This window comes from Passer montanus, unplaced genomic scaffold (genome assembly GCF_014805655.1).
Source record: "Passer montanus isolate IOZ18808 unplaced genomic scaffold, ASM1480565v1 scaffold137, whole genome shotgun sequence".
NCBI lineage: Eukaryota > Metazoa > Chordata > Aves > Passeriformes > Passeridae > Passer > Passer montanus.
The window spans coordinates 653,295-680,487 of NW_024360608.1; the positions used below are offsets into that span (position 1 = coordinate 653,295).

The following is a 27,193-nucleotide window of genomic DNA, read 5'->3' on the forward strand; positions in this document are numbered from 1 at the left end:
GACAGGCGCTGCTGAAAGAAAAAAATCAATACTGGCACCAAAAGAGTTAAACCATAAACATTCACTTTTTCTTTTTATTAAGAAAGCATGCACAAAAATAAACTCGTGAGACCACGCCCCTCTCTCCCTGACCACTGACACGAAGCATTGGAGGCCACATCAGGCTGGAGGGGCCTGCAAGACCCCTCTGTGGGCTAGGCTGGCCCCCCTGCCCTGCCTGCAGGCTGGTGCCAGCTCACCCGCAGAGCTCCACAGCCTCCCATCGATGTCTTACCACGCACTAACAACACACATTGATTTCAGGGGCAGAGGAACGAGGCTAATTTGCACACTGACCGGCATGTATTTACATATGCAAATGAGGCACAACTTAATACGCAAATGAGGCAAATATGCAAATGAGGAGCACTTGGATACGCAGAAGGAACCATCTTGGTTTGTTTTTCTTCCGGTGCTGTTTTCAGACTTCCACAGGGCCGGCTCTCAGTAATGTCCACTGCAAAACACTAACTGGGGCACCTGCTGTAAATTGTCTCTCGTTGTCTCCGGTGCCACTTTCCACAGAAACTTATCACACATGCTTCCAAAGCTGTATCATTCCCATCCTGAGGCAGCAGAGATAACAGCTGACTCCATGTTGAAGCTGTCTGGGATTCCTCATTTCTCTCGGAAATGCTCAATGACTAACTCCCCCCCAGACACACACTTAAAAAAAAACAAAAAAAAAAACAAAAAAAAAACCCAAAAAAAAAAAAAAAAAAAAAGGGAAAAAAAGGTGCTGTTCCCCCCTTCCAATGCAATGAGACTCTGTCCACTTCCCTGACAACAATCCAATTTTCAACTGGTTTATCCCTACAGCAAATTTAAAAAGCAGTGCTAGTTCCCCACCTTCCTGCAGTCAGACTAGAGGTTATTATTTTACTCCTGTGCTCCAGGTCTGTCAAGCAGCCATGATAGTCTATTTCCACATTTGTTCCCTTCACTGGTAATTAGGGAGTAGGGCTGGGGGAGGCTTTACAAAATATTAAGAAGAAACAAGAGGTTTGACAGAATGGAGCCATATGAGAAAAGAAGGGGAACACAGGACAACTTTGGGGAGGAAGCATCTAAATGCTCACTCCCGTTCCTGCACCTTTCCGACCTTCCTGATTTGCATGTGCTGACAAAGCTCATCCTTCAGGATTTACACTAGGTTAATTCATCTCCCCACCTGAACTGCAAGGGGTCTGAGACACCCTCCTCCCTTTCACACTACACTCTTTGGTTGGTCGGTTCAAAACCCTGCCCTGCTTCACCCTCTCTCCCCTAATGCCCCTCTTACAATAAATGCTTGCAAGGGCCTCTCGATCCCTGACCAGAGGGGCTCAGCCCTTGACCAGCAGCCCCCCAGTCCAGCCCCACTCTGCCCATCACGAGCCCATTCACCAAGTGGGAACCGCTGACAGGGGATGTACACCTACACAGCCAGACTCCTGTTGCTGGCACTCTCAACCACAGGCAAGGACAGCCTCCAAAGAAATATGAGGGGTGAAGGACCAAATAACAATTGGACAAATACTGATGAGAGAAAACTTCCAAATTTGCATATAAAAGGGAGAGCCTCACTACATATTTTGAAAAAGGGCTTGAAGGGGTGTGGGGTGAAATGAAAAGCTCTGGGGAACAGAATTTGCTGAATCACATGTGACACCCCTGACTGCTTCTTCTACCTGATGGGTATATAGGCTTCACCTAGAGACTGCAAAAGGCAGTGTAGGAAATGGGTCAGGATCCCTCAAAATCTCTCAGTCTTCACAGATGGCACCACATTCTGAAACCCAACTTCTCTGCTGAAATACCATATCTATTACATTCTCCTTTCTCCAAACTCAGGTCTGCCCTCCCAGCTCAGCTCAACTCTCCCTACCTCAGGGATTACCCTCTCTTTGTACTTGGGAACACCACTTACTTTCTTGCTGTTCCTGCTGGTGCAACAAAGTTCACAGAGCTAAGATCACCCCTCCAGTGTCCCTTCAGCCCCCTGACCTTTACAACATTTACGAAACAACATAACTACAGGCTCCCAGGGTCCACTAGGCTCTCTCACTCCAGTAGCCAATACGACAGATTCACCGGCCACCTTGAAGGGAAAGAGGGATTGTTAAACGCAAAATAACAGAGGCAGAGAAAGATGCACTCGAGGATTCAGCCTTCCAAGGTCTTTTCATGGCACCAAGGACCCATCTTCCCACCCTCCACAGGGCACTGCGCAACACGAAAGAGCCGATCCGATGCGTCTGAGGCCACCGGAGGAGGGGGAGGGCTGTGTTCAATTATTGGTAATAATAATAATAACAATAATAATAATAAACAAAAGAAGAAAAGAAGATAAAACAGGACGCAAGGAAGGATTATCTTCGGCAGCATCTTGCGGTGGCTTCTCTGGCGGAGATAGAGAATATATATCTATATACAGGCAAGGCAGGGAGGCTGGGGAGGGTGGTGCTGACACCGTTGACCCCATGTCCCCCTCCCCTCCCACGTCCTTCATAAAGGACGGGCTATCAAGTCTGTAACTCGCTAGGTGATTAAGTCCCAGTCGAAATCATCGGGGATTTCCTCATTGGCGCCTGGAGGAGGCCCTGGAGGCCGAGGGACCAGGTGATGAGCTGAGCCAAAAACAAGAAAAAAGAAGAAAAAGGAAAGAGAAGAGTTAGAATCTAACTCTTCTAAAACTACATGCTTTTACACAGTGGGTCCTTGGGCAAAAGAAATTAAAAGTGATTTGGGCCTTCTCCTTTCCAACAGTCTTAACAAAGCAAGAACACCACTGCCATGAATCTCTGTCACCATCTACTAGTGTCTGGGAATGTTATGCTGGAAATTCTCCATAGCAGCTTTTCAGAAGTTAAGTTTCAGCCTCCTTTACTTACCTCATAGCTGACTGCTGATAGAGCACAAATGACTTCATCAACAGAAGCTTCTCATGTACAGCTGTCTGTGAACAACTAACTGAGGCTGAGGCTAAGCTAGAAGACTGTTTATGTGAAGTGAAAGAAATCAGGCCTTTGACATCCTAAACCTTCCCAGAGCTATAACAAAGCCCCAAAAGGAGGGTCCCTTGCAGTCCATGCTCCCTCTCTACCCACAGTGCTCCATTTGATTACTAAATGCTTTGGGATAAATGCACAAAGAGGTTGGGAACCAGTTCTTTAATGTTCATTGGTGCAATATGCCTTAACATCACCCCTTACCTGGGCGATTGTATCCTGGAGAGTCCTGGGTAGAAATCTGGTACATAGGAGATGGCCCGGAGAAGAGATGGGGAGGCTGGGGCTGACCATAGGAGTTCACTGTGAAAGGAAATGAATTAAGAAAAGAAAAAAACAACTGTTAATGTTCAGGTTAAGAAGTCTTGGCCCTGACTGGGTGGCAGCTCAGCCACAGAGCAACTCACTCAGACCCACAGGATACTGAGGAGATGTTCAGCTGTTGAGTCCTAATTTCAAGCTATAGCTTGGTCAGGGATCTTGTTCTTGAAACCAGCAGGAGTTTCTCTATTTTTGTAGGAGAGGAAAATATTCACCCAGAAACACCACAAGCTGGCTCAATATCATCCATTTAGTTCAGTACTAGATGACACACACCATTACAGTTCTACCAAGACCACCGTATCTCCTCCTCAGAATGTATCCCCTTCTCCTTTGTACAGTACTTCAACAAGGGTGCAAGAGCTTTCTCCTTTACTGTTCCTGCCATCTGGAATAACAAACTCTCTACCTTGCCATTGTCTCTGTTGGTCACCTAAAAAATACCTCTCCTTCTCTTCCAGGTTTGTCTTTTAAATGTATTCCTGCCTGGAGGTTGCCTGTCAATAGTACGCATCACGTAACAGCAGTCTGTCCAGACCACAGGTACAGGACATCCCAGTTCTTTAAAGGCAGAGAAGGCTGAGTTGCTATGAACAGTTCTGACAGCCTAGCTCTGAGTTGCTCAGTGCTGCATGGCCTGGTAAGGCTGCAAGTAATTTAGGATACTCACAGAATTGGGCCTTCATTTGCATGTCATTTTAGACTCCTCCTAATTACCTTGGTTCATGGATTGCTCCTGTTTGCCACTGTTCAGGGCACAAGAATCAGAGATTCGAGGGGGTTGCTGTGGGCCAACCAGATGAGGGAGCTGACCAGTCTGGGTAAGGAAGTGATTAAGGGAGTCACAGAGGTTGGCAATATGGTGTTGATCCAGCGTCCAGTTCTTCCGCTCAGCCTGGCGCAAACTCTCCATGAGCTCTGCAGGGGACAGAGGAGAGTGTCAAAGACAGCAGTCGCACCGTGATCTTCCCTGCAAAGAATTTCTGTCTTCTGTCCCTAAATCCTACCTCCTCCTCACAAACCAAACTTTATAGTTTCAAATCAGTCACCAGACTCCTGAAGAGCTCCACATCTAAGATACTGTCACACTGACTCAGGCAGGGCAAGGAAGAGTTGGAAGGGAAAAGCTCAGTTAGCTTTCTGACATACTTTTATGACTTAATTCTCCCTGCCCCGAACCCTGCAGTGTTCATTCAAGTGCTTCAGGATCTTTGACAGAACCCAGAACGCATGAAGTAGGACACCTCTTTTTAAAAGTGAGGTGAATCATGGAGAAATCCAGGCACTTGCCACAGTTACACTGAAAAATAGATCCTTGCACAGCACTTGCATGTTGTAGACTACAGCCCTAGTCATTGAGTCACTTGGCCAACACTGACCTGAGAATTGGGAGTGCTCAATGCTAGACCAGTTCAGCCGGTTTACCATCTTGAAACTTTCCTTCAGGGAATCAATGTTGGAGCACCAATCAGGGGGAAATGCTGGAATGAAAGAGGGACAAGATTAATACAATACAGATCACTCTTTCTTGCCACCCCTTAATATAAAAAGATTGGTCCCTCTTCACCAAAGAGCCTGATGCTACAGCAGCTAGAAATCCTTTCTCCCTTGGAAAACCAGGGGTGGTATCTCCTTTTCCACTAAGGTCCTGACTTTATGCTTCATCCCTTAAGAGAACCCCAAACCCAGGGTGGATATATCCTCCATTCTCCAGGTAAGAAAGCAAATTCCTTCTCAGATTTCAACTGTATCTGGCTTTCCCCCATTTTCTACACACAAGTAGGCACTACTTAGGGAAAGCTCATTTGTGGGATTTCTGTCTGGGGGCTACTCACTGCTCCCTTTTCCCCATTCATGCTTTCCATCACCCTTGACTCACCAAAGCCAGCGTTGTTGATTGAAGCCTGTGACTGCTGCTGCTGCTGGTGTGGCTGCTGCTGTGGGTGGGAGTGTGGGTGATGTTGTTGATGCTGGTGGTAACCTCCATGCTGCATTGGGGGCGGGTGCATGGACATCACTGGTGGGGGGCCATAACCTTCACCACCCTGCTGCTTTCCTCCTTGGGATGGGCAACCCTCTGGGGATGGAGTGTGGAGTGGGGGAGCAGCACCTACTGAGGAGGGGCCTTGCTGCTGTTGCTGCTGGTACATGTAGTAATTGTGGTTGGAGGGCTGCATGTCACCAAGGAGTGAAGAGAAACCTGCCGAGTAAATGAAAGAGGAGGGAGCTTTAAGAGAGCCTGGGTCAGACCTCGGCTTACATTATCCAGCTCTAATTTCACACTGCTCATCCCACTATTTATGAAGCTTTAGGAGTGCCCTCTACAGGCTGCCAGCAACCATCACCTGTGCAGTTATGCCCTTGCTGTGCTCCAGACACAAAACGAAACGCTCTACAACAAAGACACAGAAGGATTTTAGTACAGCATTAGGCACTTAAGTTCCTCCCTGGATTTTTTCCTAGACTTACCAAAGTTAGACCCAACCTCTCCTGAAAATGTCAAGCACATGTTGTTTTCCTATAAATGAACATTAAGCATACTTAAACAGTAGAACATTTAGAAAACTGATAACTTAATGCATCTGACTTGCTTGTTTCCTTCAGTTCCCTTCTTACAAGCAGTTTGGTCAGGAATCTTCACAATTTTTCTCATATTGATCATAAGAGGTCATAAAAGACTCTGCTTTTGTACAAAGAGCATAATGCACACACCAAGGCTCCTTTATTACTTTCATTCCTCCTGACTTACTGGGTGTGTCATTTCTATCCTCCTGTATTTCAGGCAACCCCTACACATGAGAGCATCAGGTATTTTCCATCCTTCCCCAACACCAGGAGATCAGCATATCTCTTATGTCTTCTTCCCCTGTTCATTCTCCCCACACACTGAGGAACCTCCATGGAAAACCACAGTCAGGGGCACTGCATGCCATTAACCTGAGCTACTCACTTCCTCCTTTGAGTACCTTTACTTGACCATCTGCAAGCAAGCCTCACATTTTCACTAGATTCAGCATCACCCTTTGAGTACCCTACTACTATCCTAGGGCAAAAGGATGAATACTGCCATCCTGACTCAAGAGTTCCCAACAAAATTTTTTCAAAAACTGCAAGTTTTCCTAAACTGCCATGCAGCCTACAACTTGGAGGGAAAAAAACAACACACAGCTGCTAAGTTTGTAAAATCATTTTTTTAGCTTGCTCATACTACAACACTTCACACAACAGGCTCCTACTACTAGGAGTGCCAGCATGATGAAAGCACTGAAAGTATATACATTTTTATTTCACTGCAGCTTCAAGTTCAGGAGATCCTTTCTGAAGCGACAAACTTTGCCTGCACTGTGTGATGGCTGATAGTACAGGTGAAAAGCTCATGTAACAACATATTCCTTTTCACACCAGATTGATATTTAGAAGAGTGTTTAAGGGCAGAAAGAGCTTTAAGTTTTTCTGAAGTATTTTCCATGACATTGTATCCCTGAAGTGACTCTGCCCTCTTCTGGCTGCTTATTCAATCTCAGAAATAAAAGATATGAATGGAGTTGGAGGCCCTCTCTTCTCTGCTCTCAATCCACAAAGCTCAATTCTTCAAGGCCTTGTACAATCCTGCTTTTAACAGATGTGAGCAATGATGATTTTCCACTCTCCTTCTGACAAACTCCAGATGCAACAATCCCCTCCCTCTTACGGTTTCTAGCTTGACAGACTGTGAATGTTTGTCTGACATGCTTTTCTTCAAGACTTCATTTTTCTCAGCTTCTGCCATTTTAGTATTTGCATTTGTATCAACACAAGGCATTTCTAAAACATTGTGCTTTTTTATTCTGAGAGAACTAGGGGGAGCAATGCATAAAAGGACGTGCAGATTTCTTATCAGCTCCTGGCAGAAGTAATTACAGCATGCCAAAGAAGGAAAGTCTGTTTGCACAGGCTCCTAAACGAGGAAAGATCTGAGAGATGCTAAATGGACAAGACTGTGTGGGCAGATACCTGCCCACCCCACATGACGCATGTAGTTACTCACCGTGCTGAGAGGAAGATGATTTCTCCAGCATGGATTTGTAGAGATTTCGGAAGGACCAGCTAAGATCCTGGAAGTTGATCTCAGAGTAGGAGAACTTGAAGTCATGGTTGGCACTGTACAGTGGAGGTGGCACATCAGCCCCTTCACGGCCCTGCCCCCCTGCTACAGTAGAGGCAACATCCACAGGCCCTGTACCCTGCTAAGGGAGGCAGAAATAAGACCTTGAGTCTGTGCTAGGATTTGCAGCTTGAGACAGAGATCAGACTAGATAACATACACTGATATTCCATATCACTTAGCTCATCTTCCAACTAATCTTCCCAAAGGCCATCTTTCTTGAGGAACACCAACCACAGCACAATGGCTCCAGCGTTTTCTTCAGCTAATACCATTATGCCTTTATCCTTATCCCCATCCAACCCTTTGCTAAAATTCACTTCCTCCTTATTTTCTGCATTTTCAGCTCCTTCCCTTCTTTTTATTTTTGCCTCTGTATCACAATTTTCACAATTCCCTCTCCTCACCACTTTGCTTTTCCATTCATGCACTCCTCCTACTCTCCTTTTCCTCCCACTTCTATCCTTTTCCCCACAGCTCACCTGACTGTAGTTAGCAATGGGGGTGGTGCTCTGGATTGACATCTGAGGGGTAGCCTCAGGTGGCAAAGAGGCTTCTGTGCCGACTGGAACAGCCCCTCGAGGGCTTTTACTTGCCTCTTGCTCTGGGGAGTCTTGTGGTATCTGTGGATGGGGAAGAAAGAGACAAGGAAAGGAGCAGAAATCAAAAACAGATGGAGAAGTGAAACTGCAGATGGGAAGCCAGCTCCCCCGCTGCAGAAGTTCATGGCTTAAAAAAGAGGAGGACTGGGCCTTAGTCACGGAAAAGTCAGGATAAAGGACTTCAAACAAGATTAACTTTGCTACTGAATAGCAGCAGCAACAGGCAACCAACAGGCCATGCATACTAGTTTCTTCAGTCCTGGACTTTGTCTACCCAACTATATACCCTGACCCCAAAACATTCCCCCCAAGAGAATTCCCAGTCCACTCAATGCTGTGTGGAAAGACAAACACTCACATCATCATCTGGAGGGTGCCTTCTCTTGCGAGATATATCTGGACATGTATCTATTGTCCAGTAAGAGCCCTGGAAAGAAAACCCATTGGTGAATGAATGATGAAATCATAGAGCTTCCTGAAGTAGGGGGCTGCTGACTCAAGAAAAGCAGCACCAACTAAACACAGGACCACCAGGACCACCCTCTAGAACCTCAGACACCCAAGACTCTGGTGTTGCCAAGAGATTCCTTTCTTGCACTGGGTTGCAATGAAGTATGAGGAACAATGCTACTGGTGGAAGGCAGAATCCTCTACTTTCCACCACTCTTGAGACAGAACACAAAAGGATGGTTTGATCCAAGCTAAGTGAACTCTTTTGGGCCTGCACAATCCTTTCAGTGGCCTCCTCATGACTTGAATTTATGATTAACTCATGAGAACCAACTCAACATTGGTATTTGGCAGAGACAGCCAGAAGGATTGCTCTTTGTTCATGACTGCAAGACTCCAAGCATCCACAGAGGGCCCAAGATGGCTAAGAAATAAACCATGGTTAAGAACTAAAACAAATTATGTACAGAGAGGTCTGTTTAACACAGACAAGAAAAAGCTAAGGGGATCAAACAGTTGTCTTCAACTGCGTAAGCATATTATAAGAGAATCAAATTCTTCTCAAAAATGTACAGCACAAGAAGAGGCAACAAATACAAGTTACAGCAAGGGAAAGTACAGTCAGATATAAACAAAACTTTTGTCACAATGATGGTGGTGCAGCACTAGAACAAGTGCCCAGTTTTGCTATCTCCATCCCTGGAGATATTCAAAATCTGACTGATCTCACACACATTTGACTGATCTCATCACATTTGACTGATCTCATCAGCCTAATGTGATTGTTCCTGTCTGGGAGAGGACAGAGGTACATGTCAACTCCTAGACCTCCCTTTCACCATAAAACAGTGTATAATTATGTGTGTTGTTTTCTGATTAAGTATAGAAAGAACTCTAAAGTGCATTTAGCTTGTTTTAACCTCCCATCGAGATCTGAATCATCTGAATAGGCAACAAGCACAGGTTTACATTATAAACCCAGCCTGACATGCCAATGAACACCTGCAAGCATATACCCTTAAGTCAGTTAGGATTTCCTGGAATAAGCCACATAATTAATGGTATTTTCAAGCTGTGATCCTCAAAGATCTACTATTTCCATTTATAGATGCCAACTGAGCACCACACAGTCCTTTAAACAGAACCTGAAATAAAGGCCTGAGCAAATGGTCCTTTCTTGTAACTTTAGGATGAGGGGGAAGAGACAATCCTTGTGTCTAAATACACAGCTTCTTGCCCCTACCATCTCCTACTGTTTGGTTGTGGGTTTTTTCAGACAATATCTGCATGCCAAGATGCCAAGTCTTGGTTTTGCTAGCAATTCCCCTTTAAAATCTATGTGTATTATCAGAGCTTTACTAGTTCTTAGTTAGCCAACATATTCCTAAATTCTTGAGTTTTACTCGTAAATAATTTCTACAGATTTAAACTATGTGATGATGACATTTTTCCAACACCAAATACTTTGCCATCTGTATAGGTAGCAATTCTGCTCTCACTTCCATGGATCTTGCCTCCATGAAATCCATGACGTCATATCATAGTCCTATTGTTCACCAGCAGCCACTATGCTCTCTTATAACAGAACAAGTTTGATTATACCCACATTTTACACACAAAGATTAAAAAAAAAAAAGACCAAAATTAATAAAGTACATTCAATCACACTTTTGACTTCTGACAGTAACTTTAAAGTCAACTGAAGATCACAGATAAGAAAAATAACTACTAAAAACCTTAAGTTCCTTTACAGGTTCCCTTTAAGTAAATGCTTCTGTAGCTGAAGGACTGCAGTAAATCTTACTACTGCTTCCATTTTTGCCTACACTTTAGGTTTCAAATTCCAACCATGAGTTAGAAAGGGCAACCCCAGCTTATTTTCCTGCAGTTTTAAATTGCTTGCCCAGGAGCAAGCAGATTTCTTACCTTCCCAGGATCATCTCTTGGTCGAGGCACCTTTCGAAAACATTTATTCAGAGAGAGGTTATGACGAATAGAGTTCTGATGAGAAAGTAAGAGATACAGGTAAGTGCTACAACAAAAACATACAGTCTTCTGCACTGGAGCAGAGAAAATAGGATGGTACATAAAAGCCAGAGCTCACTACATATTGCTGGAATGGGGCAGAACAGAAGCTGTAGAAAGGGCTAGATTAAGAGGTTAATACTGGGCTGAACCAGCTCTACACTTATAGAAGGTGCAATGAAAATAGTATCAGTGTGATGCAGAGGATGGTAGTGACGTGTGTTCTGTGGGTTTTTTGGGTGTTTTTTTTTGTTGTTGCTGTTTTGGGGTTTTTTTTGTTTTGTTTTTTGGGTTTTTTTCCTTGGTTGGTGGTGGTGGGTTTTGTGCACACTCCTTAGTGGACCACCACATATGTTCAACAAAATTCTCAGAGAAAATGGGACTGCTGGCTCTGCATTTTCTCCAGTTAGTCAACTTAGTTTTACATCAGTCTTATTTTAATCAGTGAATTAATCTTAATTAGTGCATAGAATTAAGAAAGTAAGCCTTATAATCAGGCAGAAAAGGGTACTTCAGTGATGCAAGCCCTCACCTTCCAACCAATACCAGCATTTTTGTAGTAGGGAAAGTTGTCGCAGATCCAACGGTAGATCTCACTAAGCGTCATCTTCTTGGCAGGTGAGGAGTTGATGGCATATGTGATCAAAGTGGCATAGCTGTAACGTGGCTTCCCATCTTGGTGCACTGCTGCCTCATCCTTGCTCAGTGTGGCATTGGGATCTGTTGGTGAGCCTGGGGGACACTTTCGAGCAGACCCTGGAGGTCCTGCTTGTGAGGAACCCCCTAATTTTTCAATAGTAGCCCTTAAAGTAAGCTGTGGGAGCCAGTCTATGGAAGTGAGGCTGCTTTCCAGGTCAGAGGCCATAGTGCTGGAACCAGGAATATCTGTGAAGATGAAGGAGAGGAAAGGAAATCCCTGAGAAACAAACAATTGGATTCTTCTCACGCTATCACAAATACCTGTATGAATATCATCCTACTTCATGCATCTTATTCACAGCTAGCCAGAACCATTCCAAAGGGTCCATGACTGTGCCTCAGGGAGGACCATTGGTACTGAGAGCAGCTGGGACAGTGCTTTTTGACACTGATGGTAACATTGCTGGGGCAGTCTTACCCAGGGCACTGCTCCCAGGTAAAAAGCCAAGATCTGTTTAAGGGAAGTGGAGCCCTTTCAGCAGGTTTATCATATTCACTCCTTTACTACATAATCCATATAACCTTGGTACTCTTCACCAAGATTACGTGTAATCCAGTAGGTTTACAGTGTCAGGTAAGAGGAAAATCATAGCTAAAAGGGAATACTCATTCATGCCATACACAAACCACAATTTAATTGGATCATCTGCAAAGTCAGGACTATCTTAATTTGAGGGGAAATTAATTTCTCTCTGAGGCCTAGCCTCTCTTTTTGCATTAGGTGACATTATAATGAATCCCATTCCTTACAGCTAGGATTACATATCTCATTTTAAAACACCAAGATCATGCATAATACTATATATAGATAATTACATCTACCATGTCAAGTTGGAACAGACTATATTAAGCTCATAATAGCTAAAGCTTTGCCTGCCATAACCAGTTTTTCTTAAAAAAAAATATATATACATACATACACACATATATATATATATATACACACATATATATTTAAATCCTGCTTGATTCACAATATAGCAGGCAAGTATCTTCTCCAATTCTGAGACACGGATAAAACTTACTTGTCTGAAATCACACAAGTTTGCTGCAGGAAGAGACTCAGAATCTTTTATCTCAAACGTTATATACTTCCCCTCATAAAAATAAAGCACACCTGGCTAGCAGTTGTATACCTGTAATAATTATTTTATAGAAAAGAAAACATTTTGCAGCATGAACTTGTATGAACTTGCACACTTAGCTTACTAAGTTTTCTGTAGTCTGTTGCAGTAGACAAGGCAGCAGAAAGTTCGTCATTCCTACTCACAACTGGCTGCATTACTATACTGGGAGCAATCCCTTGAAGTCTGGACTGAGGTAGCTAAATTTCCAAGGCCACAACTTTCACTGCTCTTTGCATAAAGAGAAGAATCATGGCTTGAAGGCATGCAAATTCAACACCTTCCATTTCTTAAACTAGTCTTTCCAGAAGATCAAATGGTACTGTCTTTGAGCATGCTGGAGCATAGACAAGGCAAACACACAAACACACTTAGGTATGTATAGCAAATTAAACACTTGCATACACGTAAGAGAGAAAAGACTGACACAAACACACTCTGCTTAGGAAAGATTCGTCAGCAGACACCTCCCACTGAGTGCATCACTCAGATGAGTGGATCAGATGAGACAGGGAGACACCCATCTGCATGAATACCAATTAGAAACTTGTTCTAAAAATAGGCATTTGACAATAACACAGTGTGGATGCACAGATCCAGAGACAGATGCACCCAGCATTTTGACACTGAAGCTACCCGCTCTTCCCCCACACCCATATGCATTATACCTTTCACTTCTGCACTCCAGGGCTCTCACAGCACCAAAGCAATGAAGTCCATACTCCAACGCATTCATATGCGCTAAACCTTTCATTTCCATGCATGTGCTCACCACACCTCTTAGGGCTCAAACACCTACACAAAAGCCCAACAAAATCCATCCCTCAGCCCCCACAGGCAGTGGCTTCACAGCCCTGGCCTCAGGAAACACGTCCTAATTGCACAGCTAACATCACCACTCACACTCTCATCTCAGGCACCCAGGCTGAGCAGTACAATTGCAGCACCACAGCCTCTATGGCGAGTGGAAACATGTTTATGTCTGGGGAGGAAAGGAAAAGGCCATCAGCTACTAACTTACCTCTCTACTCATCTGCCACACTATCACCTAGGACAGGCATTACTACCTGCTGCCCAGCTAACTAATTGATCCGAGCTGCAAAAGGCTTTCCATTACTCAGCCCCCTCCAGTTGTGCTTTATTGAATAACTCATTTTGACTGATTTAATCTAGTACCAAACATTTGAAATTTACACAATTTTTTAAAAAATAGCAGGACTATTCTTGAGTGAATAATACAAGGAAAAAGAAACAATATCTTTTTATCCAGTTGGGATGGACAGACCAATAAAAACACAGCTACATTTACATGGTAAGTTCACAGGTAAAGCCCTCATTGAAAGTAGTACCCCACTTGGAAGAAAACAAACATGAACTAAATGTTACATCGAATGCTTCAATTTGTAAGTGTGTCTCATATCAATTTTAATTTCTACGGCGCAAAAAATTACTGCTTCTTGTTAAACCATTATGAAGTATCAGCTGCACCAACAATACTACTCCAAAGTAAAATAAACACAAATTTATCCACCCCCTCCCCCCTTTTTTGTTTTTTTAAGACAAGCACAGAAATCACAAAAATTAGGTTATAAAAGCCTATGGCAGATTAAGATACCAATGTGAAACATCAGAAATTCAAGAAACGGAAGAAAGCACTGTTGTTTCCACAGAGTTTCATGTTTGCCCAGGTTATGTCAGTAGAGCATCTGGGGTGACTGGCTATGCAGTAAAATGTAAGGCTGATATGCAACTTCCCCATCATCAAATACACAAGCTTCTGTGCATTTGTATAAAATACACCTGTCAGGGAGACAAGCAAAATTAGAATTGGGTCACATTACACCCAAACCCTAATAAATTTAATATTTTCATTCCTTGGCTTATAAAAATCTTTGACAAGAAAACAAAATCCAAAAATCTTAAAAAAATAAAAAAATAAAAAAAAGAAACAACAACAAAAAAAAACCCACCAAACCCTATGCCTATATATGCACTTGTCACCCAGTACTGAAACAACCGCTTTTCAGTAAAACACAGCAGCTTTTTAAGAACATATACACTAGACAGTAATTTAGGACAGAAAGTAAAGAGTCAGACCAAACAGCAATCACGTGGGAAATTTCAAAGCAATGGAATAAGACCTTTTTTTCCAAGTTTGCACTTGATCATGTTACTGGATTTGCTGGCAATAGGGGATCTGTAATAATCAGGCACAGTCAAACAGGTAAGGTGGCAATTCCAGAACACTTTCAGGGCAACAATAATTCAGTGTAATTGGCTACTAAATTATTTAAAAGAATACTTGCTATGCAATAAATATTACTGTTAATTTATGTTGCATGTCTCATTCACTTGACCCAAGTGTTTGGTGCATCAGCTTGACACTACTAAGCAGCAAAAAACAAGACTGCAGCCAAACCAGAGCAGCTGATAATTCTTCCAACTTTCCTTTCTCAGCTTATTGCCTGGCAAATCTTTTGAACTCTTCTCTTATGATCCCACTCAAACAAAGAAAAGAACTAATAATAACTAATAGATAGAAAAGAACTAGTAATAACTAAAAGAATTAGTAATAACTAATAAATACATTGAACTGAAATCAAGGGTGATTCTACCCTAATGCTACCACATTAGCAAGTCAGAATTCATTTTCAAGAAGTAAAAATAAAGTCAAAGACCAGAATTCGTAATGTCCCACTTCAGAAGGTAAATGCTATCTGTTTATATATTTGGCTGAATTTAAAAAGCAAGGGTAGGGTAGCCAAGGTCATAACCACCATCAATAGCTGGAAGGTGACTGCAGAGTCTTCATTTCTCAGGACTAAACAGTTACAGTACAATCCCAAGTCAGACAGGTCGGAGAGATGCAAAAAGTCCAGCCAAGCACTGATCCTGAACTACAGTTAAACAGACAAGAATCTGTCCAATTCATAAGAAAAGTGTATTAAAGAAAATCCCTGCATTGAATACCTTTCAATAACCACTAATTCACTTGGGACTAGACCTACAGCTTTCTGGGAAAACTGCTGCCTTACTTTGAATCTTTGCAAGTAGCAAATGGAAGCTCCTGCTGCAAATGCAGGCCAGGCTCCTGCCGATGGGACACTAAGCGCCATCCCTCAGAAGCGCTGAAGGAATCTGTACTCTGCTACTTTGCAAATGCTCACTCTAAGCCAGTCAGATCTTATCCAGGATCACTGCTACTTGCCTATGAGGACAGAAAAACACATGAAATGTGGGGAACAACACACTAAGGGTCACACTGAACACACAGTTAATAAACATGTATAGTCTGAAGCATTCTCTAAGGCTGAATTCAAGGGCTGGTCAGGCAGAATCAGTTAGACTGAAGTAAGGAGCCATACAATGAATGGCACAATGCTGTGCACTGCCTGCAGAAGATGCCTATTCTAGAATAAATCTCTACATCTACATTTTTCTGTGTTTACTTTCACTGTTGGTTTATTTGCTAGTATTCTGATCCAACAAAACACTACGACAAAAAGATTTAAAGGAGACTCAAGTTTCTCAACATGAAATTTGAGAGAAAAAACACAGAACAGACTATCAAGCAATGACAGACATTGATGCAGAACACCTATGAACAGGTGACCACTTGTATTTACAGCCTGAAACACAGATCCAGTGATCTAACTAACAATATCCATTTAATATACTCAGAGATACCCCTAGTCTTTAAGGTATTAAGCAGATTTAAAAACTGTCAAATTTTGACTACAACTTTCCTGAAATAATGTCACAGTGTAAGGAGTAAAAGGTGCACAAAGAAATGGAGAGCCTCTACTTTGGTGAAAAAAAGGCAGTTCTGACATACTTGTGTAAATTACACACTCAAAAAACCCTGTGTCCTCATCTAATACAAAAAAGGGGAAAATAATCAATTTTGCAGAGTCTAGAAGGAAGAGAAATTTGCCATTTTAAGATATGTGCATTCCCTCATAAAGAAGGTGGTGCGAACTAAGATGGCAGGAATAAAAAAAATCTGATCTTCTCTAAGCAAACATTCTCACAGAAATACTTGTTTCATGTAAGAAATAAGAAAAAAGGACACTGATTATCTGCCCAGACTGAAATTGCTATCCATATTTTGGTAAGTACTTGTGAGAAGCCTTCAGGAAATGTTTATATTTCTGGAATCAAATGAAGGAAGAGAGGTTGGTAGGTATTGTTCATAAAATGAAACTTAACCTGGAAGGAATGATAGGTGTCATGTTACTGACAAAAGAAAGGCACTGCAGTCTGACAGCACCTTTCTGTCTGCAGTGCCACATGAAAGGAGGAAAACCCATCCCTGGGGACAAGGAGGTAAGAGAAATTCTCATACCCTAGAACCATGCTTCCCTTTTTGGGGAGCAGTAGAACAAGCCAAAAATGTTTTCCCAATTAACTACAGGTTTGCAGATGTGGTAACAGGAGGCACATGGTTCTCACTAGTCATGAGCCACAAAGGGAAAAGGGATCCAACCAAAGGAAGCCACTGTCACCTAAGAGCACACGGCGTGCTGTTGCCTCTGAGTATGAGCTGTCACAGTGTGCACCTGTCCACGGGGTCCGAGTCCTGCTCACAGCTACTGCGAGTGCAAGACAGCATGGCTCTGAATGCTCAGTGCTACTTCATGGCACACAGGAAGCACCGTGCTTATGGTATCCTGAATGGAAAATTTGTTCCAAGCCACACAAAACACTGAGATGGTTGTGAAAATTATCAGTTAGAGGAAGATGAAAACTTTTAAGCCATGTATAGCTTAATATAAATTGCTTGACTAATTGTTTTGTTATAATTAAACTGTTATATGGATATGATTTTCCTTTAATGAATAGAAATCTCAACAAAATAAGGTTCATATGAAGTCTCAAAGAAAAATAAAAAGAAAACAAATTTGTTTTCACTGTCATTTCAGATTAGATAAATGTCATGATAGCACATTTATCATAGGACCTTTCAATTCTCTCCATTTTGTAAAAGGTGCACAAGCAGGCTACAAATTTGTATTTTGAATTTAGTAAATGAACAGCACTGACTGTGCAGGCATTTTTGGTACTAATGAAGCATGAAGTCTTGCGAGAACTATAAAGTCACCCAAACCCTCATGTTGGAAGTGCACCAGGATTCAATTCCAAAGGCAATTATGTCCTAGCTTTGTTTGAAATTGACAAATAGTATAGTTTACAAAACCTGACCTGCTTATTTAAACTTATCAACAGATGGCATTATAGCCAAAGTCTGAAATATGCTGATGTCAAGAGAAGGAGTATCTTTATGGGCCTAACAGGCTAGGATTGAGCATAGCTAGGGCCTTGCCAGATTTTAATAAGACCAACTAATCAAATGTTTTTGTTGTCTGCTATATAAACACACAGGGAAAAAAAGCACTGAGAAATACTACACAAACATTGCAGACACTCGTAAGACAGTATGAAAATATGTGTTCAAAGTTAGGACCAGTTTGTTTATTTATGATGCTGTGTAAGGTAAAGTGGGGAATGTGTAACACCTGTCAAAAGAAACAGTAAATGATACTGACAATACTGGTATACATAAAATACTTTTGAGCTGGAAATTATTTCCTTTGTAATAAGACTACTAGAAAAGATTTATTCTAATAATAAGCCAAATGTCCCATGACAACCTTCCCAATAACAGATTTGAAGTAAAAAGTAAACCAAGCACTTTGAAGAAGTGCAATGAAAATACATCACCACAGCAGAAGTGTCTCTGCAGCATCCCTCCACCCTCAGTACCACTACGCAATAAATCACCATTGGAAGTAGCAGCTGCAATTCCAAGCATATGCCAAGGCAGGAGAGAAATCTTTGACATTTGCTTTAAGAATATTAACAGAACAATTACTCTTACACTGAGAAAGGTATAGGGAACTGGTTTTAGCATAAGTCAAATTTATGAGCACATATCTGAAATGAAATTTTCCCTTGGAAACTGGGAAGTCTGTTGTAGAGAAACAGTAGGTAAGAGCAGGTATTCCCCCAGCCCTATGACAGCCCCCAGGCTGAAGGATTTCAAATTTACCTGCCTATCAGAATCACATCCAGTAATAAACCTGCACCAGAAGACATGTAAACACCAATTTAATACCCAGATTGTTTCCAAAATTAGACACAACACCAGAAGTAGATCAGCATGCAGACTATCTTGCCCAGAAGATCTACACAGCATTGCAAAGACATATACAGAAACACAGGCAAAAAGAATGTAACATGCTTATAAATGAAAACTGTATTCTTATTCACATTAAAAAATGGGTCTCTCCGTGAAAAATTACAGTTAGCCTTGCATTTTAATGACAGCAATAGTGAAAAGCTTCTATGGCAGAGAAAGGAACGTCAGCCACGTACAGGGAAAATGAAAATCTGACTGCAAGTGGTCAGAACTTGTTCACCAAAGGCTGAACCACTGAAAACAGGTTAGTCAATATGAACTCTGCTATAGTTGCTGAAACAAACCACAACCCACTCGTGGAAATGGGTATCAAGCAGTAGCAAGAACTCTGTACTGAATTCATAGGAAAAAAGGAAATCAGCATCAAGTGCAGATTAGTTGAATACCAAGTGCCCAAAGTGTACATAGAGCACATGGGTTGACATTACCAAAGCACTGCAGAGAAGCCTGTTAAAGAGGAGTCTAAGAGCAAAGCACAGCTGAAATTGAAGTTGGAGAATGATCAGAAGAATCAAATAATACTGTGTGAGACGCATAAATTAAGTCTCAACCACTGTTTTAACATAATTCCTTTTTACTATTCTGTTAGCTGTTATTCTCAAACTGACAGAACTCTCTTCCAGTAGACAAAACACCTGACAATCCCTGCCTGGCTCACAACATGAAAAGATTTCTACCACGCTTGAAGCTCAAGAGGATTCAGAACCACACTACCACAGAACACACACCAATTAATGGTTTCTTTTTGCTTAAAACACTAGTACTGCTACTTGGCATCCTACTCACAAAATGCTCCATTTTGTGTATCATCCTGAAACTAAATCTTCTGTTCATCTCCTTACAGATACTGAAAGGAGTCTTTCTTCCACACACGCTTGCCACAGTTGTCACCTTGCAGCTGCAAGTAAATATTATTCTGCTCTAACCTTGAACATTCCAGTCTTCAAGATGTTGTGTCTTTGCTTATAACAATCTTTATTTCTTTTGCAATCATGCTTCTTCACAAAAGGAGCCAGGGAGACTGGGGTACATACAGTAGATGACTACATTTGAGTATCAGTTAGACCTTTGAATAATTTTTAAAAATGCAAATAATGGCTACTGCATACTTGAAAACAGCTAATTGCAAATATGCAATTAACAGTAGGACCCAATAATCTTAAGAGGCCTTTTCCCACCTTAATGATTCTAGGGATCTATGAAATAAGTACTTTCCAGTATGTCTGGCTTCTATTGGCTGGCAATATTCCTCTGTGTATCAAGATATGAGTCAGCTGAGGAAGAATGCAAAGAGATGTTCATGTAAAAAATGGAAAAGCACAATGTCATGCTTGTGTCGCTGGCAGAGCAAAGGACAATGCAGTAAGGGACAGCGACAAATAGGGGAGAAACAGAAATGTGAAGGCCCCTTAGAGTGAGCACAACAAGCTGGAACCTTATGTGGTGGATGATAGCCAAAGCACAGGCTTGTCAAGGAGGAGATGGCAACGTGTTGAGAAAACATGCCAGGAGGACAGCTCCAGCAATCGTGTTGCTAACAAGACCAGAAGGTAACACGGTTGTCAGAGGCCAGCAAGAATAGCTCACAGTAACAGAGATGGGAAATGAAGGAGGAAGCATCAGGGTTACCCAAAGAGACTCAAAGAAGCAGCAAAACATTCAGGCCATGAACAGGAAGGTGAGTCCTACACTGCATGTTCAAAGCAAGAACATGTTACAGGCCCAAGTGTGGAAGCCTGCAGCAGAGGAAAGCAGGAAACAAAGGCAAACCTCGAAGGAGCTTTCTCAAGTTCCATATTGGCCTCAGGGATCTTAAACTTGCAGCAATTAATTAAAAAATATGTTAAGATAGTATGCAAAGCTGCATCATTTAACATCCCTGGCATGAAGGAGGTAAAGAAAAGCAAAGAGAGGATACTAGAAGTGGGTCATTGTGTCTAAGTTATGGGGAAAAAAAATTGAGGGAAGTAAACAGCTTAGTGCAGAGGGTACTGAATGAATGACTAGAATAGTTAGGAGGGAAACCAGGAAAATACTGTCACAAAAGTCAAGGGAGGACAAGATTTCAAGACGGGGCATGATCAAGTGTCAAAAACAGCAGGGAAGCCAAGAAGGATGAAGATGGAATAGAGACCCTGAGACTTGGCCAAGAAAAGGTCATCAGAGATCTCAGGAGAAGCTTCAAGGGAATGAGAGTATCTATACTGAAGTGAACTTATAAAAAAAGTTCTAGACTGCACACAATCATACAGAATCTTGCCATTTTGGAGTGACTGGTCTTTCAATGAAACAAAAATTCATTGGGGCTTTTACTGTTTCCTAATGCCACAAAAACCAGCATATAGAAGTTTTAAGTTCAATATCACATTGTAATTAAGGCAATCAGCAGCAAGAGCAGGCAGCCATTATAAAGTAGTTTTCATCCTTATACTTTGGAACCCTTATAAATGATCAATAACCTATTCCAGGATAAATGGGAAGCCATGCATGGAGAAGCATGCAGCCCAAGGTCAGCCAGCAAAGAAACAGCAGAACTTTGCAGAGAACATTGCTCTCCCAAAGCCCAGACCAGTTCTCTACATTCAAACCTTGTCTGCTTTGTTCAGGTAGAGATAAAAAGAACTTCAGATATAACTATTCTAGCAGCTTGTTTATTTTTCTCTGCAAGTTCCTGATGGGGAGGGAGAATTTGTCTTGGTTTTACTTAACAATAGTTTTTTTTAAGGGAAACTGAAAATTCAGGAACTTTGCTCCTTTAATTTGTGACCACAAAGTGTTCAGATTCTTTCCCAATTATTCAGATTTGAACTTTTAACAGTAATTACATATTTCTGCTATAATCAGCCACAGTTTTTATAGAGCATACACAAAATTTGAATTGCTAATGGTAAAAAACAAAAAAGCAAATATTTTTTCCTCGAGGTATAAAAGCCCTCACTCATCATCTCACCCCATTCCTCATTATTCAGTCTCTCTGATACATAAAAAAGGCCAAAAAAAGAACACACATTCCCTTAGTTCTTGATTTCACATCAAATAAACTGACCAGCTCAGAAAGATGAGGAATGAGGTACTGGGCTTTGCACAAAATGCTCAGCCCAGTTCTGAAAACCAAGATCCTGAAGTGCTAGAGTGAACCAGAGAATGTAATGGAAGGGGGGTTTATTCTAACTAACTTCCTGAGGATGGAGAAGGACCAGAAGAGAAGGGAGGGTGGGAGAATGAAATTGAGTTGGACTATGGAGACTGAGTGCCATTCCCCAGGCAAGCAAAACTGGTTATTTTCAGTGATTAAAAAAAGCAGTTTCTTGAGATAACCTCAGACAAAAAATCCTATGTCCACAGGCATATAATCTAACAAAAGGAAACCAGGAACAAGTCAAAATGCAAGTGTAGAAGTAAGACCAGAGCCTGTGAGATGCAGTAAAAGACTCCTGCCAGTGAAGAATCCTAGTGAGGAGATGAGGGATGCTTGCTTGATGAAGAGAAAAGCAGCATTTGGTCTTCTAGGACCACAGGACAGAATGCCAATGGGACCACAAGAGAAAAGAGATGCAAAGAGCAGGAACAACAGAGGAGTAGGAGGAAATGAGAGTCAAGAAGTAGGCAGGCTGGAAGCATGCTGGGCCTTAAAGGTGCAGGAGAGGAATATGAGTGCCACATGATTCTGTGGAGCCCAGGGATTCAGGAAAGGTCAGGCACTACCAAAATCTCTGCTGTCTACCTTTAAATCTGTGCTGCCTACCTAAGGAAGTGTCAGGTTCATAATAGGAAGCCTGGGCAGGTCAAAGACAGAGGGATAAAACAACAGTCTAGTCTAAATCTTGGCAAAGCACCACAGGATATAGCATTAAATTGGTCTTAAAGTTGGCTGTGAGATCTCCAAATTTTGAAACATTCACAGTATTTTGCATTTGCACTTCAAACTTAAGATGAAAATTTGCAATTAATTAATTGTGAAAACACACTGCTGAATGCTTGCTCTCTCTCAGTAATACACATACACAGACGGCCTTTAAGAAGTGAGAAACATGCATTCAGGGCTGAAATATGTTATAGATTTTTATGTTCATCATATATCCATTCGGAGGAAGAAGGAAACAAAACCAGTAAAACAAACAGCAAGTAGCAATACTGCCTCCCACAAAGACAATAAGCAATTGGAGGTTGAACACATCAACTGGATGTTCTTGCTAAAATAACGTGTGCAACCACCAACAATACTACAAATTAAAGGCTTTGCTTTAGGTTTCAGAGTTAACACAGCTGGAGAGTTCAAACATTTTAGCTATCACATGGGGCTGCCCATCAATCTAGGGACTACTCATCTTCTCTAAGATGCCTCCCAGACCAAAATCAGTATCCTTCAAAGTTTCGGTTCTGAAGCATCACTCAGAAACAGATTCTGCAAATGGAGTACTACAAAAACATAGAAGGCTCCACATGAAAATCACTGGTTACTCTTCTACCCAAGGTTGGGAGAAGCAAATGGAAAAATGAGTCCAGAAGCATTTTTCATCTTTTGGTTGCTAATGACTGAGATCCAATTCCTGTCTGACAGCTGTGTAAAATGAGATAATCAGCTCAGTCCTGCTCTTGAGGGACAGCTGTCCATATCACAGTTGCCCTTAACCACTCCTCCTTTCTGACATTTGAAGTAAAGGGCCAAAGATCCAAACTGGGATGCAGACTGAATCTCCCCTTACATGAAGGTCAGCTGAAGTTTAGTGAAAGAGGTAGTAACCTGTACCTCTGTGATAAGAATAAACTTCAGAGACACCAACATTCAGCTGTATTTTTAGAGGGGAAAAAAAAACTGAGCAAAAAACCCCAAACCAGAAGGACTACAGTAGTCACAACCCCCTCTCAGACTGAAAACTTATATCTCAACTCCTCAAAATGCTTCATTCTTTTATTCCAACTTTTTGGACTCCTTTTTCTATCCTAGAAACTTGCCTACAAAACCACATTTCAAGATAAAACCCAAGAAGTTATAAAACACATACTTACACTATTATAACCTCATGATCTTTCAGTAACATAATTCTTTTCCCATAACTCTTTGGACCGTCTCATTTCATTTTGCTTAAGGGCTTGACCTGAGAAATGCCACACTGTCAGTTCTCAGAGGGGAGCTGAGTGCCCATAGGACAGGATCAGACTGCTTCAACTTAAAAAGTCAACTTTTGGAAGCATGAACGTTCAAATTTAAATTTACAAACCCATATACGCACAACTAAGTGTATTTTTCCTCAAATGTAGAAGACTTCATTGCTTCTTTTGAAGTCAACTCCACGTTCCTAGGCATCTACAATAATTAGGCTATTTACGTAGGTACATTAATGTGGTTTTTCAAGTCTAATTTTAGATGGTCAGGTTTAACATTCTTAATGTAAACTCTTATAGACGTAACACTTCCATATAAATGTGTTTATAAAGTACCCTGCACTTTCATGAAGATAAATAATACTCTCCCTTTTTCTTGCATAGATACTTTTGTATAAAATAAATGGTGCAGAGCAGCTGCAGTATTCCATCTCAGAGGAAGCTGCATTTTCACCTGTGATAAACATTTGATGTGAATACCATGATCACTTTTAAGAGCTGTGCTCACAAAAAATTATTCCCTAAAATTTATGAGTATGTCCCAGCTTTTGTATAGCTGTGTTTTAGATTATGAGATCTTTCGAGCAGAAATTGTCTTAATTTGCTGTCCAAGTCAGTACTGAATGCCTTGTCAGCAATTAACAAATAAATAACAATTAGTCTATAGCACACCACTTCCAGTCTTTTATGTCTGTAATGAACATTTAAAGCTCAGAAAGCAAATACAGAATCTTTATCATCAATCAAAGAAAAAAAATGTTTCATATGCACAAAAGTAATTGTTGTGGAAGAGCAGAATTTTGTCAAGGCTGGTGTATATATTCTGTAAAGTGCCCTGGCATCCATCAGAGGCAAAAGCACTTGAAAAATGTCAAGTCATGACTGTGAGGAAGGGGGCAGCGTGAGGTAAATTAACCTCACAAGCATGAAAAGTCAGTTTATCCCCTTGAATGTACAAAGGCCAAAATGCCTCAGTTATCTCTTCCCTTGTGCTAGATAACACAGCTCTACTCAAAACAGGCTGATTGCATAACTATAGGGCAACAGGTAGGAGGGCATCTAACAGTACCCCCAGAACATATGTACGCTTGATGGTTCAGCCTTCCCTTAGAAAGAGTCACCTTCTGAAGCTATGGATAACTGACAAAATTCTCTGCCAAAATGGGGAATCACTTTGGCATCTTTTGTCTGATCTTGCAAGCACATTACACCAAGGAGTTCCTTCTTCAGGGACTCCCTGTTTAACCATTGCTCTCCAATAGGGCTCCCTGTCCTGGCCCTTTGATCTTGGATTTCCTCACTGCTATCTCACCAGAAACAGTAATACCTCATGTGAGATAGCCAAGATTCCTCTGCTACTGGAATCTGCTTTGGCTTTGAGACGACGTCTCCCTCAGACTTGATTTCTCAGGAAATCACTACGCTGGTGTCAGAATACTCATTTGTGGCTGGGAATTAACTGCCTCATTTACAAAAAGCAGCAGCTTGGCTCACGCAGCACAAGCACTAGGATTCACATTCCTAGCCCCTGAACACAGCATAAAACACATATGAAGACTGGTGGCAACTGAACGGCTTCTTCTGGCTTTCAGAGCAGGTTCCACCAGCACTGTCACAGCTTTCACTGCCAGGCCCCTGAGCACCACAGGACCCACTCTCAAGGGCATTCCTTCCAGAATTCATCCCACAGTCCCTTAGGTACACTAGGACGCACATCTCAGAGTATTTGCACGGGGATCTGTAGGTTCAGACCCCAAGCACAGCGAGGTCTGCACTGCACAGTCATTTTACTCCCACAGTCACAAGCATAGTAGGACCCACATGGAGAACTGACACTCCACCCCATGGGTGCATCCTTGGACACTGGCACTACAAATCACTGCTCCTGTCTCCTCAAAGCTTTTTGTGGCCACTGTTATCATTCTCAATGACCCCTAAGTGACAGAAATTAATTCACACCAGTGATGATTAAGGCTGAGTCTAGGATGAATAAACCAGTGAAAGAAAGTAGAAGGGAAAGGGCAGAGAGGCTTCTTACAATTAAAGAGGGCTAAGATCTCCCATAAGCTAAATAGTGAGGGAAAGAATCAGGTCAATTCCGTAAGGCAGCTAAATGAATGAGATTGAGAGAGACACACAGAAAAAGAAGGTGGGGAGAAGTCCAGAAACAGAAAGAGCTAAACGATTAAAAGCATGCAGATACAGTGAGAGAAGAAGAGATACAGAAAACAAGGACAGAAGGCGACAGAAGACAGCTAGGAATAGAGAGGTGATATAATGTGGTCACTCACTCTGTCTGGAAGATTTTCTGGAGGGAGGTGGATTATCTTCAGTGCTGGTTGTTGGGGTGCTGCCCTTCACACTGCTTCTCTGAGACCCATACTCAGACCGCTGCTGTCAGCTATTCCAAGGGCTTCTTCAAAAAATATTTCGAGGGCGAAAGGATTGTGGATGAAATCAGGATGTTGGGTACTAAAACAATCTGCTTGGGGGTTGTCAGTCCCCTAAAACTGCTGGTTTTATCCCGGGATGGAGATCCTCTCTCCCGTCAGGCAGCTAACTACTAAAGGGGTGTTCCCTGGGAAACAGCCTTTTCACTGATGGTCAGATTACTTCAGAAATCTATTTCCCCAATCTGCCTACCTAGAAATCTCTCTTCTCTAGGTACACCTTGCCGTAAGGGGAAAAAAATCCCTTTCTCTAAACCAATTCTTGCTATCTCCGTGGATATTATCAGTGAAATCTGCCTTTTCCTCTCCCTGTAACTAGGAGGTGTGTCTTCTCTCCTTGCACTGGGTATTTGAAGAAAACCCTCTTGGGATTAGGGGATGAGGAATCTTCCTTGGGATGAAGGAGGATGAAATCAGTATTGGAAATTACCTTTATCTACAGTTAACAGCAACTGGAAAAGGAAAGACTAGCTAAATCTCTCTCTGCTTTCTCTCCCTTGTTTTGCTCTAGCACCTGCTGAGCAGATGTAAGTAATTAAAATTACTAGGTAAGTAAGTACTGGAGCTCCTGCTTATTTCTGTCTTGGGAACTGCCTCTCCTCGGCATACAGGATTTCCTCTGTAAAGACACCCACTACTACCTGGTCCGGGGAAGGGCTTGAGAGAAGACTTCTCTCAGCAGCAGGAGGGAGTCGGCAGTAAAGGTTATTCTCACACTCCTCAGGAACTGGGTCTGAGGACCCCTCTCCCGGTAACAAGTATCAAGGGAGCTCCAGAAGGCTCTGTTCCACTGCGAGAAAGAGCAGACCTGCTTCTAGATAGTTGCTAGGGCTGGGTGCCGGGGGCCTCCGCACACCCTTGGCTCGTTAGTGGGGAAGGGGGCAAGTGTTCAGCTCCCTCACCAGCTGCGGGGAAGGGGCCTGGCAGGGGGGGCGCTGGGGTGTCCTCACAGCGGGCGCGGGGCTGCCTAACGCGGCTGCGGACGGGGCGGGGGGCGGCGGGCAGGGTCTCTCCCCCACCCCGGCAGGCTAATGGGGTGTCCCC

General features: G+C 42.3%; 1 protein-coding gene and 1 long non-coding RNA gene across 5 annotated transcripts; one reads left to right on the forward strand and one right to left on the reverse strand.

Moving 5' to 3' along the window:
• Positions 1-46: 46 nt before the first annotated feature.
• Positions 47-27,193, reverse strand: FOXJ2 (forkhead box J2). Of its 4 annotated transcripts, none has more exons than XM_039699675.1 (12): positions 27,052-27,193; positions 25,991-26,939; positions 11,104-11,456; positions 10,473-10,547; positions 8,455-8,523; positions 7,977-8,117; positions 7,378-7,576; positions 5,230-5,550; positions 4,730-4,831; positions 4,068-4,268; positions 3,234-3,332; positions 47-2,648 (listed from the first exon to the last, which is right to left on the reverse strand). In XM_039699675.1, the coding sequence occupies exons 3-12, from the start codon at positions 11,434-11,436 to the stop codon at positions 2,560-2,562; spliced, it is 1,629 nt and encodes a 542-aa protein (XP_039555609.1). In that variant the 5' UTR covers positions 11,437-11,456; positions 25,991-26,939; positions 27,052-27,193; the 3' UTR covers positions 47-2,559. The 4 variants fall into 4 exon arrangements, with proteins under 4 accessions (XP_039555609.1, XP_039555608.1, XP_039555610.1 ...); XM_039699674.1 differs by lacking the exon at positions 27,052-27,193 and having other exon boundaries at positions 25,991-26,115; positions 26,791-26,983; XM_039699676.1 differs by lacking the exon at positions 27,052-27,193 and having other exon boundaries at positions 7,378-7,573; positions 25,991-26,983.
• LOC120497779 lies at positions 10,436-17,285 on the forward strand. Its single transcript, XR_005626568.1, has 3 exons — positions 10,436-10,571; positions 16,679-16,720; positions 16,809-17,285. It is a non-coding gene; the product is annotated as an uncharacterized LOC120497779 (long non-coding RNA).

Coding starts and splice junctions, on each gene's coding strand:
- FOXJ2 (XM_039699675.1), bottom strand. CDS start 11,436: ATGGCCTCTGACCTGGAAAGCAGCCTCACTTCCATAGACTGGCTCCCA. Junction 10,548..11,103: donor ATGCTGGTATTGGTTGGAAG/GTGAGGGCTTGC, acceptor CTTTCTCATCAG/AACTCTATTCGTCATAACCT. Junction 4,832..5,229: donor AATCAACAACGCTGGCTTTG/GTGAGTCAAGGG, acceptor CTTTCATTCCAG/CATTTCCCCCTGATTGGTGC.